We start from the raw sequence: 13,020 nt of genomic DNA, 5'->3' as shown, positions 1-13,020 counted from the left end.
AAAAATTGCAACTAGGGACATTTATTTCATTTTGAACTTTAAGGGGGAAAGTAGGTTTACATAGCAAAGAAAAATCATTTACAATCTTGATCTCTAGTGGTAGTTATTGAAATCCATGATGACCAGTCCTTCTGTTTCCTTAACATTGGAATCTTAAATAGTGTTTGTTTTGAATGCTATGCAAAATTTATTTTAAAATATTGCAGAATTCACAGGTGAAAAGTGTAATTATCTAATGGCAGGTCATTAGCTCAGAACTTTGAGCTTAGCAAATTTCACTGTCTTCTACCAAGCAATTGAATATCTCAAATGATGACTATTTCAGCAGGCATCTTTAATGAGTAAGATTAAAGGTAAGAACATTTTTTCTTTTCAAAATGTTAGTGATGTATTAGTAGTTGTTTAAAAATTTATTGATCTCAAGTATGCTTTTGTACTTACAAGATTGTGGTGTACATTTTAATGATGAATTTTGTAATTCAATGAAATTTCATGTAGTGTGCTTTTTCTAATTTTTTAGATTTGTTTTTCTAATATTTTCACTGGTTATTACAATTCTGTCCCTTAAGCAGAATACCAGTATGGTTAAAGCCACAAAACAAGATTGGGAACATAAGCCTCTTATTGCTAGTTATTTCAATAATTTATTTTATTCTCATCTACCAGTTTCTTAGCCAGTAAAATGAAGAGTAATAAAAACTTGTCACCAACCTCCTTTGCAGAGATATTAAGAAAATTCAGTTTCCCCAGTTGAAATACCAACAATAATAGTAACACATGCTTAATAGCTTTCATTTTAATTGCTGCATAAAATCAGTTTATTAGAATAGCTATATGTGAAAATGATTAGCATGGTAATGTTTCTTTTGCAAGAATTTGAGATCAGTCTTTGATAACATTTCCAGTAATAAGCTGAAAAGGAGAATTCTTTTATGAAATATTTTTAAACTTATTTTATAACCAATAGTTATATTATTTCACCTGTATGAATACTCTTGTTCACAATTAAATACCTGAGAGAATTACAAAACCTTTAACCTGGAAATGATAGACATTTATGTATTTTGTCACTTTTTTGTGCAAATTGTATTCATGTAGATTTTTTTTAGCAGAATTAGTTGAAAATTACTGTAAACACTGCCATATAGTACTTCAACTAAAAGGACTTGTCCTGTTTTAAATTATTTACATCTTCATGTAATAACTAAAATGTGCTTAAGTAATTTTGCTTAGTTATTAATATCTAGAAAAATAGCATCTATAAACCTAGTTTTTTTAATGTGCCCTTGGAGAATGGACAAGGAGGGGTGTTTGCCAACTCCATATTTCGTTAAATAACTATGGGATTAGCTTTTAGGATGGTTGATAATGTCTGTCCTACTGCTGCTGCTGCTAAGTCGCTTCAGTCGTGTCCGACTCTGTGCGACCCCATAGATGGCAGCCCACCAGGCTCCTCTGTCCATGGGATTCTCCAGGCAAGAACACTGGAGTGGGTTGCCATTTCCTCCTCCAATGCATGAAAGTGAAAAGTCAAAGTGAAGTCGCTCAGTCGTGTCCGACTCCTAGCGACCCCATGGACTGCAGCCTACCAGGCTCCTCCGTCCATGGGAATTTCCAGGCAAGAGTACTGGAGTGGGGTGCTGTTTCCTTCTCCGATGTCTTCATTTTTGTCCATGAAATTTAAGTCAGTATAGTTGTTGCTTATGTTGAATATGTTAATCCTTAAGTACAGTTTAAGCCTTTATTAAGTTATGAATCACTTAACTATTTATTAATAACATTTCTGATCAGGTGGACATTCTACATACTCAGACTAAAATTGTTCAATATATCATCAAATAGTTATCAGCAATTTAAAACAAAGCTAGTTTTTATGTTAAATTGATATTAAAAAGATTTTATAGATGACATGTGCCTTTATTAATATTGTAATGTTACAGTTAGTATTTTTTTAGAAATAAAAGTTTACAAATTTATATTTAATATTTGAGCTATGCTTATGAATTTTTAAGAGAATGCATCCTTCAAAATTCTAAATTATTTCTGTAATTTTACTACCTCTAAAGTTAGTTAGTTGTAACATATATTGAAATGACACATTACTATTTCAAACTTTATTAATAGATAAAATATTTATTTTCTCTCACTTTTTGAGTCCTTTAGTAGTAAATACTGATGCATGTTATATATATTAGACATATAAACTTGCTTTCATTTTTTAAAGAGTAATGTCTTTTTGTCACATAGCTAATGTGTTATGTCTTTTTTTGAATTTGTACTTAACATGGAGAACATTTCTTAAGTGCTCTTGTTTTTAGAGAAGGAAATATTTATCTGTATTCATTTATTTAGAACATATATTGAACCTACTATTTATTCTTGTGCATTTTGTTTTTCCCTTAAAGTATTTATTATAGAGGTAATTTACTGTTATAGTATAAATGTACATTAATATGGATCTACATTTAAATTATTTTAGGCATGCAAAAAATTTGTTTCTTGTTTCTATATTATAAACATAAAATTAAACGCTCAATACTTATTTTGTTTTCAAGATTAAAAAATGAAGCTCCCACAAAGGAACAAGAATCTGTGTCTGAGGTAAATTATGTTGTATTTCCTACCTCTTAAAGATTTATACAATTGAAAGTATTGTTGGTGTGATTTATAAAACTTCAATTCAGTGTGTGTACATCCCTAGGAATTATTGTCATGTTATCAAAAAGAAAAATAATTGAGATTTTTGTTTTCGTTAAAAAATATCTAACTCAGTAAAATTATAAAGTGGTTTATTTTGACAAAGACATTATTACGTTTCACATGCTTGTTATTTATTTCAATTAGTAAGTAATGGAGATAATTTTATGACTTAAAAATTCTGAAATCATTAAAATATCACATATTTGACAGATTGGAAAATCTTTTTAGGAAATTCTATTTTCTGAGACTCAAGATTTAAATAATTTTTAATATAGAAATATTTTGAATACATTTTAGCTATCTTAAAAAGGCAATCTGAATATAACACTCAGAGTTATCATATAAATTTTTTACTGGGCAGTCTGGGCTTCTCTGGTGGCTCAGTGGTAAAGAATCCACCTGTACTTCAGGAGACATAGGTTCCATCTCTGGGTTGGGACAATTCCCTGTCAAGGAAACGGCAACCCACGCCGGTACTCTTGCCTGGGAAATGCCATGAGCAGAAGAGACTGGCTGGGCTACAGTTCACGGGGTCACAAAAGAATGGGACATGACTTAACAACTAAACAACAACAAAACTGGGCAGTCTAATGTATGAGTGTAGAAATAATTTTGCTTTTGTAGTTGCTTTCTTGATGTCAGTTCTTAAAATATTGCATAATATAGCTTGTCTCTTTCTGAGTAAAAGTGAAGCAAGGTAGGTTCAGCATTTATTTTTTGAGTAGCATTTCTATGTTGTAGAGTAAATAAGTGAAACCTAGGCAGTACCAGCCTTCTCCCATGTGGCTGTCTTTTACAGAAAGTTTTCTTTTGTTTGATAGATTTTTAGCTACAAATAAATGTCTTTACTAGATATATGATTTCTTGGTTACTGGTTTGTGTTTTTGAGGAATTGGTACATTTTATCTATTATGAATTTATATGTATACAAATGTTTCTAGTAGTCCCTTATTATTTTGATGTCTGTTGGGTCTGCAATGATAATCTCTTTTATTCTTGATGTCGATATTTTATGTGCTGTTCTTGTTTCTAATGTTATCATATATTTTACTTTTAATCTGGTTACAAAGACAATACAGTGTTACTATTTTTGTTTTAAATAGTCTTTTTTAAAGCAATTAAATACTTAAACAATTTTTGTATTCACCTTTATTCTTACCATTTCTAGGGCTTGCTCTTTCTTTATGTAGTTATTGGTTTCTGTCTGGTATCACATTCCTTTTGCCTAAACTTCATTTGAAATATCTCATGTTGCAGATCTACTGGTAATTATTTATTCCATGCTTTTTTCCTTCAAAAAAATCTTTTGTTTTTCATTTTTGAAAATAAATTTTTGATGAGTATAGAATTCTGGATTTACTGTTTTCTTTCAGCAGTTTACAGACATCATTTATTGTCTCTTGGCTTATATATTTTCTGATGAGATGTCTTACTATAATTTTTGTCTTTGTTTCTATACGGGTATGTAAGTATGATTTTCTTTGGTTACCCTCAAGGTTTTTTGTCTTTGTCTTTAGTTTTTATCAGTTTGAACAAGATGTGTCTTAAGTCTGGTTTGTTCATTTGTTTGTTTATATGTTTATCTATTTTTTTTGACATTCATCCTGATTGGTATTCTCTGCCCTGTCCTGTATCTTCTACTTCTGGGGTTTCAATTTCACACATGTTATACCATTTGATGTTAATTCCTGTTCTTAAATGCCCTGTTCTAGTCTCCCACCTCACCTCCCCCCATACTTTTTTTTTTTTTAAGTGTTTCAGTTTGGGTAATTTTTGTCTGTTGACCTGTTTACTGATTCATTTTTTTTTCAGTTGTTTAAGGTCCGTTGATGAACCCATCAAAAAATTTTTGCATTTCTTTTCTGTCATTGTGGTTTGCTTGGGTTATTTTCCCTAGCATTTCATTGGTTATTACAGTTTCTGATCTTTTGATAAAGTTTCCATCTGATCATGCGTATTTCCTCCTTTTTCTACCAAAGCATATAACATAGTAATCATAATAATTTAAAATTTTCTTTCTAGTAGTTCTAATAGCTGGGTTATATCTAAGTATGGTTCTGCTGATTGTTTTATCTTTTGACATTACAGATTTTTTCCCCTTGCATTTTCTGTGAATGTGTGATTGAAAGCAAGGCATTATGTGTTGGACTAAGATAAATAGTATCTGAAAATGGGCATGCCTTTTCTCATCTTAGGCCATTAATGTGAGATTTGGTCCACGTAGTAGTGAGTTGGGAGAAGGTAGTGACACCCCACTCCAGTACTGTTGCCTGGAAAATCCCATGGATGGAGGAGCCTGGTAGGCTGCAGTCCATGGGGTCACCAAGAGTCGGACACGACTGAGCGACTTCACTTTCACTTTTCACTTTCATGCATTGGAGAAGGAATTGGCAACCCACTCCAGTGTTCTTGCCTGGAGAATCCCAGGGACGGCGGAGCTTGGTGGGCTGCCGTCTATGGGGTCACACAGAGTCGGACATGAACTGAAGTGACTTAGCATCGGCAGCAGCAGTAGTGAGTTGACTTGGGTTTATTTTTTATCTCTATGGCTACCCTTCATATACTGCCAAGTTCAATTCCTGTAGTATTTCCTTGTGCTTAATGTGGAAGTTATGTTACTGGAGGGTTTTTTTTCCTCAGTATCCTTGCTCCACACTCAGCTTTAGTCTTTTTTTTGTGGGATTGAGCCATAGAGATTTTCTTTCTCTCTCTTTGCACTCTTGCCTTTCTTCCAACAGTACTGCTCTTGCTTATTATTTGATGTTTGCTATCCTAGTGGGCTTCCCTGGTGACTCAGATGGTAATCAATCTGTCTGCAGTACAGGAGATGTGAGTTCAATCTCTGGGTTGGGAAGATCCCCTGGAGAAAGGAATGGCAACCCACTCCAGTATTCTTGCCTGGAGAATTCCATGGACAGAAGAGCCTGGCAGGCTACAGTCCATGGGGTTGAAAGAGTCAGACATGACTGAGAGGCTAACACTTTCACTTTCTTTTCATCCTAGTGGTGGGTGGTAGGGGTTGGTGTGATGTTCTCTGTTGTCCTGAGGTTTTCAAGCTGGCTCTGTAGAATAGAAATGTTTTCTTCTGTCACCCAGCCACAGTTGGCCCCTATGCCCTGGGGACAACAGGGTTTGCCTCTCTTTTTTCCAAATATGTAAAGGCATGGACATAAAGAAAACCTATGAATTCATAATTTCTAACAACATCCATTGACTCTTTCCTGATATATTCATGTTGAATAAACTCATCAGACTCTTACTTTCCTTTGATTGCCCTGTTGCATCTGTGTCAAGTAAAACCAACCTTTTCATATACATCAACAAACTTCCTGAAGTTTATTTATTTATTTTTTCATTAAAAGCAAAAAAGCTTATGCTAAAAATTTAGCAGGCCATAAGCAGAGTTAAAGGAAGCCATATTACATGGAAGGCTACATAGAACAGTTTGGTCTGGGTACTTCTTTCAAGCATATATGTGCTGTGGATAGTCCCTTAATAGACCCAGGCATTTAAGTACACATGTAATATGGAGGATAGCTTGGATCAAACTTCAAGGTTTTGATCTGATACACTGGAGTGGAATCAGTGTTAAAACTCAATAGTATTTTCCTGTTGTCATATTTTCGTTTGTATAGTTTTACATTTTCTCCATCAAAATCAATTCCTTTCATAGTATATAGACTGTATATGGGAATTCATATTGTATAGTGGTTTTCTAAAACAGCCTCTGTTCTGCTGCTCTGTATACTGCTTTCATATCCTCACTATATGTATACCATAACCCTTCCCCTGTAGTCTTAGAGTTAGTTTAGTTTCATTATAACTAAGTAAAGGCTGAGAGAGAGAAGGTAGGTACAGATTCTTTTCTCTTTCCTTGCTTCCTTCCTTGGCTATTAGGGAACACTGGATAGCAAGTTCTAGGAATTTGTATTGGCAGCAAAGATTAATAAAATTATTTCCCTGTCCCCAAGGTGGTCAGAATCTAGTAGGACAATTAGACATGAAAAACTTATAATCCAATATTTTAAGTGTATCAGCTGTGGTAGGTTCACATGAAAAAGTATTTCTCCCTTTTTTAAAAATATTTTTTTCTCAATTCAAACATACACATAAAAATAGGGGTTCCCTGTTACTTCATTAATGAAATGACAAATTGGTCTATTCCTTTAAGGCTGCTTGGGGATATCCATAAAGAATTTCTAAGGTCTTTGTTTTTCTTTTGTGTTATGTTTTGGTTCTTTTTTTTTTTTTTCTTGGCTTTGTAAGTTTTTCAGACATAAGAGTTTGAGACTTTGTAAAATTACATTTTATCTTTATCAAATTAAAAGTTAAAAATTTGTGTGCATAGTTTATCATAAAAGTAGTGACTCATCTCCTTCACCCTTTTCCATTCAGGTCTTTAGAGGCAGCCATTTTCAACTCTTTCAGCTATTTGATCTCGTATTTATTTTATTATTATTTGTTAATAATATAACCGTATTTTGATTTGTCTTTTTTTGAACTATGACTGATTGTTAATAGTAGTTAAGGATTTACTTCTCTAGACCACCATCCCTACTTTCCTCTTTCCTCCTAACTGCAGCATCCCAACCAGGGCCAGAATTAGAGTGAGGCAAGTAAGGCCTCACCTCTGGCGAAAAATTTAAGGGGGCTTCAAAAAAATTTAATAATCAGATAAACATTTTCATTTATATTTTTAAGAACAAAAATTAATGCAAAGTAATCCATGATGAGCATAATTTCAAAGCTGTAATTAAAGACAGCATCCAGCCCTGCCCTTCTGTGACCCTAGAGTCATGCACATAGGGAACATAAACACAAGGTCTCACTTCTGTTTTTTTTTTATGATCCTTGTTCAGTCATGAGGGAAGGTGACACATTTTCATTGCTTGTAACTTCACGTTACTGCTAAGTAAAAGGGAAAGTTATTATTAATTACAAATCTATGTTTGTGATTTTTTTACATTATTAACAGCACTAAGGTAAGTAATACCGATGTTAGTTATTAATATATTTGACCTTTCATAAATAAGATTGATTTGATGAAATGTGAAAATTTTCTGAAAAAGTGTTTTCTTACCAGGAAACTTTATACTTTCTTCACTGAAAACAGTGAAATTTATTGTTACTCACTTGTTTATATAAAAAATATTTTTCACTACTTTTTTCACCACATTGGTCTGGAAATCTGGTGTATAGTTTTCTGTTGTTTATAGTAACTGATTCTTGTATTTTTCATACAAACATTTGTGTAGACCTGTTTGTTAAATATCATAACAATATTCAGTGTGAAATAATACTGAATGTGTTAATTAAAAATAAGTATTTAAAATTTATACTAAAATTCTTTAAATATAACATCTAAAAACTCAAGTGGTCTATTGTTTAGAAGAAGAAAAATGCATGTAAATGTAAAGGTTAATCAGAATTATAGGGAAGAGTAACAGGTTTGGTATAAAAAAAATTTCAGCTACTTGAAATCTAATGTTAACACTATTAGAGTAGAATTACTATGAAATTTAGAGTTAAATAAAGAATTTTTTTAATTGTGTGAAAAAGACAAGAAAATTAAATGTTAGAAATTTCAGAAGCTAGTAATATAAGCATGTGCAATAAAATAAGAAAATGCCATTGAATTAAAATTATAATTCATTGCAGCCACCTATTTCTAATAAAGTAAAATGATTTTAATAGAGCATAGGCCCATCCAAGAACAAAATGCAAATTTTAAAGTATGTCTTTCACCTGGTGGGCACAGGTTTTTCTAAAGCTGAGTCTTTTAAAAGCAGTCTAGTGGTGAGTTAGTTAATTGTGATTGGATTATTTATTCCAGAGAATCCTTGTCTTTAGTTTTTTTTCCTGTGGATTCTTTTTGCAAAAATGCAACGAAATTAAATATTTGCAACTCAAAAAATGGTTTCAAAGGTTTGAAAAATTTAAACAGAATTTGTGATAATGAAAATTTCATATTTCATCATGATGCTTTTTTAAATGGACATGTTTTTTAATGTGTATCCAAACTGATAGTTTAATAGGTAATGCTTTATAAAATGTGATAAAATACATGAGTGACTTTACATATGTATGTTTTGTACAAAAAATAATTTCTCTCAAAGGATCACAAGAAATTATTGGAAGTTCAGATCCTGAAATACTCTAAATTCAGTTGAACTAAAAACATTAAAATCATATAGCTAATCATTAAAAATATTCTGTGTTTCATTTGTATAGTAAAGTTCAAAACATTTATAGTGTTACTAGGAAATCCTGTTGTCTGAAATACTATGGAGAATGAAAGAAGTAAAACAGTCCTTTTTACTTTTTTATTATAAACCAGGTATAGTACATCATGAGTGAATGTTTTTGATTACCAGGTATATTTACATTAAGAATGATATCATTGCAAGAGAAGAAAGTTTCAACTTAATTGAAATAAAACAAGTTGGATAATTATACCTCAATAAAGCTATTATTAAAAATAAACTAGACATGGTCTAGATTATCACATTTTGATAAGGTAGAAAGGGATACTTATATAAAAAAATGGTCATGGCCAGGATATGATAATGGAATAGATATGGCAGATGTATACAAGTTTATATAAGCCAGTATTTCTCTCCCTAAATAATTATGCCAAATTTGTGCCTTTCTCAGCTCATAATCATAATTTAATATAAAAAATTATACATCTGTAAATTTAAATATCTTTTTTTTAGTATTGTACAAAGGATATATATTTTAGGAGTAGGGTAATATAGCGAGCAGATGAAATATTCTTGTCAGTTCTGAAAACAATATTAAAATCACATACAGATCCCTGATAAGCATCAAGATTAAACTCAAGCAAGATACTTGATACTTTACACACAAATTATAGACATTTATCAGCTATGAGAAGAAATAGTTTCAAATGTCAGAATACTTTATTTTGAGATCAAAAACATCTTGGTAAAAATACATTACAGATTTTTATAAAAATTATCTGTATTTTGAACAAAGTGGCAAAAGTTTAATAAAGTTTTACAGTTAGAAAACATGACCGTGTATAAATCTCCATGCTTTATAAAAATCCTATTCTTTTGCTTTCCACAAATGAGAGAAAGTAATGTTGAAAGTGTGTCCAGTGAATGTAAAACTTGAGCAAGAGATGTGAATATTCTCCCTGAATTTGAAAATAAATGAAAAAGAAATTGGCAATGTATGATTCACTAAATGAGACTATTGATAATTATGGGAAAAGTGATTATTAAGTAAACATTCAGGTTATAAATGCCCTAACTTCATATTCGAAATAGATATATGAAAAGTTAAATAAAATGTCTTCAGATTTTGAACTTTTAAACTGGAGCAAAGTTATTTTCTATAAATTACATCTGATTTACAAAAAGTAGCTGCTGACTCAGTCCTTAAATATTTTGACAATAAAAGTTCTATAGAAATTTCGTATGAAGTAGTTGAAAGCAACATAGAATATAAGCAGTATATTTGTGTCTTCTAAAACTGATTAACAAAGTGATACCCAGATTTTAAAACAATGCCACGGTCACGGTAAAATGAAGTTTCAGTAAGCTAATTTTAAATTATTTAAAATTGTCATTTGATCAAGACAAATTGCCAAATATGATAGTTTACTTATTTGAAAACAAGATAAGAAAAAATTAGATTTTGAAAATATTATTGATGTGCTTGCTTCCACTAAAACCAGTAAAATAAAATAGTAACAAATTCTGGTTTTTGTTGGAATAAAATGTTTAAACTTAAACTACTGTTTGAGTTTAATATACTTACTTTTCAAGTTTTCAACACTTTTCATCTACGTAAGTGTTCTGTGGGGAAAAACTTATAAACTATACAGAGAGGAGGATTCTGAGAAGATGGCATAGTAGGAAGCACCGGGGATCTGGCTTCCCACCTAGACAGCAATTGCACAGGCTGAATCTATCTGATATAACTTTTTTGAAACTCTTGAGTCTGTTAAAGGCTTGTAACTTCCAGGAGAAGACTTGCAGAGTGAATTTCAGTTAACTTACATCAATTTAAGCACTTAACACTGTAGCAACCATATGGCAGGCAACTGTGCCCATGTTCCTAGAGCAGCTTGCATGCAACTTACGCGAGCTAGAGTGGGCAAAAAAGACCTTGTCCTCCAGATACTGGGAATCTGTGCTGTTATCATTGATTGCTGCTTCTTAACACAGAGTTTTGAAGACAAGGAAGTGGGCTCAGTATTGCTGCACCTCCTCCCTTTCTTGCAAGCACCTTCCCCTCCAGCTGAAGTGACTTCCAAGGGATTTAAGTGCACAGTCCTTTTTCTTCCTTCATCTTTCTCTTTTCCCCCTTTCAGGAGCCAGATATTAACAACTTATTGAACAGTGACACAGTAATACATCTTTTATTACCCAAACCTTATTGGCCAAAGTCTTTCAACATTCACTTACAGAACAAATTGCCAGCCACTGGCATTAGTTTCTGCAAAAATCCCCTGGTCAATAATGTGTTTGGGGATTGTCCTAACACATTATTGTCCTAGTCAATAATGTGACTAGGACATTCAAAATCAACTGTATATGTGGGTAAAATTAGAAGTGATTGTATATGCCAAGGGAAAGGCTCAGAAAAGACATGAGAAGACCTCAGGTTTACACCTCAGGCTGATTTGGGAACAGAGATAGCCTACAACAATAAAAATGTTTTAATTAAAATAAAACCAGAAAACGCTGGGCTAGGGGGAGAATCTGATTCTCAGAGTTACTACATTATTAGACTCAGAGTACAACACTCTAGTGTTCAAGAAACAATCACAAGGCGTACAAAGAAACAGGCAAGAATGGCCCATTCAAGAGAAAAAATTCAACAGAAACTTCTGAAAAAGACATGTGCCAGATATACTAGACAAAGACTTTAAAGCAACTGTCATAAAGATGCCCAGAGAACAAAAGAAAGGTGTGGTGAAAGTCAAGAAAATAGTGTATGAACAAAATGGAAATATAAGTAAAGGGATAGAAAACCTAAAAAGAAATTCTGGAGATGAAAAGTGCAATAACTGAAGTTGAAAAATTCACTAGAGGATTCAAAGGCAGATTTGAAAAGAGAAGAATCAACAGACTTGAAGTTAAGACAGTAGAAGTTACAGAGTTTGAGGAACAGAAAGGAAACAGCTTGGAGAAAAGTGAACAGAGCCTACGGGAAGTATAGGCCACCATGGAGCAGACCAACATGCACATGATGAGAGTCTCAGAAGGAAAAGAGAGAGAAAGGGGCAGAGAGACTATTTGAAGAAAAAGAGATTGCAGACTTCCCAAATTTGATGAAATACATGAATATAACCATTCAGGAAACACAAAGAATTCCAAGTAAGGTGAATTCAAAGAGACCCACACTGAGACATATTATAATTAAACTTCTAAAAGGTAAAGCAAGAATCTTGAAAGCAGGAAGGAGAAATGAATCGTCACATACAAGGCATTCTTAATAATATTATCTACAGACTTCTAATCAGGAATGTTGGAAATCAACAGGCAGCGGGTTGATATATTCAAACCACTACAAAGAAAAAAAAGTATCAAGAATTCTATATCCCACAATACTATCCCTCAGAAGTTAGAAATTAAGACATTGTCACATAAACAAAACTAAGAGTTCTTGACCACTAGATCTGCCCTACCAGAAGTGCTCAGGGAATTCTCCATGGTGAGACAAAAGGGCAGTACATGAAACTCAGCTCTGTAGCAAAATAAGTATCTCAATAAAGGTAAGTGCATGGGCGGTTTAAAACTACTACTCTGTAACAGTGATTTGTAATTGTACCTAATACTTTTTGTTTTCTTATGTGGGTTAAGAGATGAATGAACTTAATAAAAACAATTAGTGTAAGACCAAATATTTCTCTAACTCTGCAACTCTAAATTTTGTTTCCTACATAAGTTAGGGTACTAATGCATTTAGTTTATATTTAGGTATATAATGAATAAAGTTGTAATTTTGTGACATTGACAAACAAAAGGAATGGGCATGGAACTATAAAGGAACAAGAGTTTTTGTATTGATATCTTATTGAAATTAGTGGGTATAAATTTGTGTTGGAGAGTTATAACTTAAACATAATCCTCAAAGTAACCACGAAAACAGCTGTAAAATATACACAAGGGGAAATGAGAAAAGAACTTAAACATTTCACTACAGAAAATCAGTTAAACAGAAAAGAGGTCAGTAATGCAGGAAATGAGAGCCAGACAAGTTATATAGAAAACAAACAGCACAATGACAGATAAGTCCCTCCTTATCAATAATTAATCTGAATGTAAGTGAATTAAACTTCCC

The 13,020-nt window shown here is 32.4% G+C and overlaps 1 protein-coding gene across 4 annotated transcripts in view; it reads left to right on the top strand.

Annotated features, from left to right (window-relative positions):
* ZNF280D (zinc finger protein 280D) overlaps positions 1-13,020 on the top strand; it is a 126,033-nt gene that overhangs the window by 98,876 nt on the left and 14,137 nt on the right. For all 4 annotated transcript variants that reach the window (XM_086321146.1, XM_086321147.1, XM_086321148.1 and 1 more), the window contains one exon: positions 2,556-2,601. In XM_086321146.1, the coding sequence (XP_086177272.1) occupies positions 2,556-2,601 (46 nt within the window). The remainder of the gene's footprint in view (positions 1-2,555; positions 2,602-13,020) is intronic.

Source organism: Bos grunniens, chromosome 10 (assembly GCF_055505025.1).
Source record: "Bos grunniens cultivar Pamir isolate PY7600 chromosome 10, Bosgru_T2T1.0, whole genome shotgun sequence".
Lineage (NCBI taxonomy): Eukaryota > Metazoa > Chordata > Mammalia > Artiodactyla > Bovidae > Bos > Bos grunniens.
The sequence above is the reverse complement of the archived record's forward strand: the minus strand, read 5'-3'. Positions and strand labels throughout refer to the sequence as shown.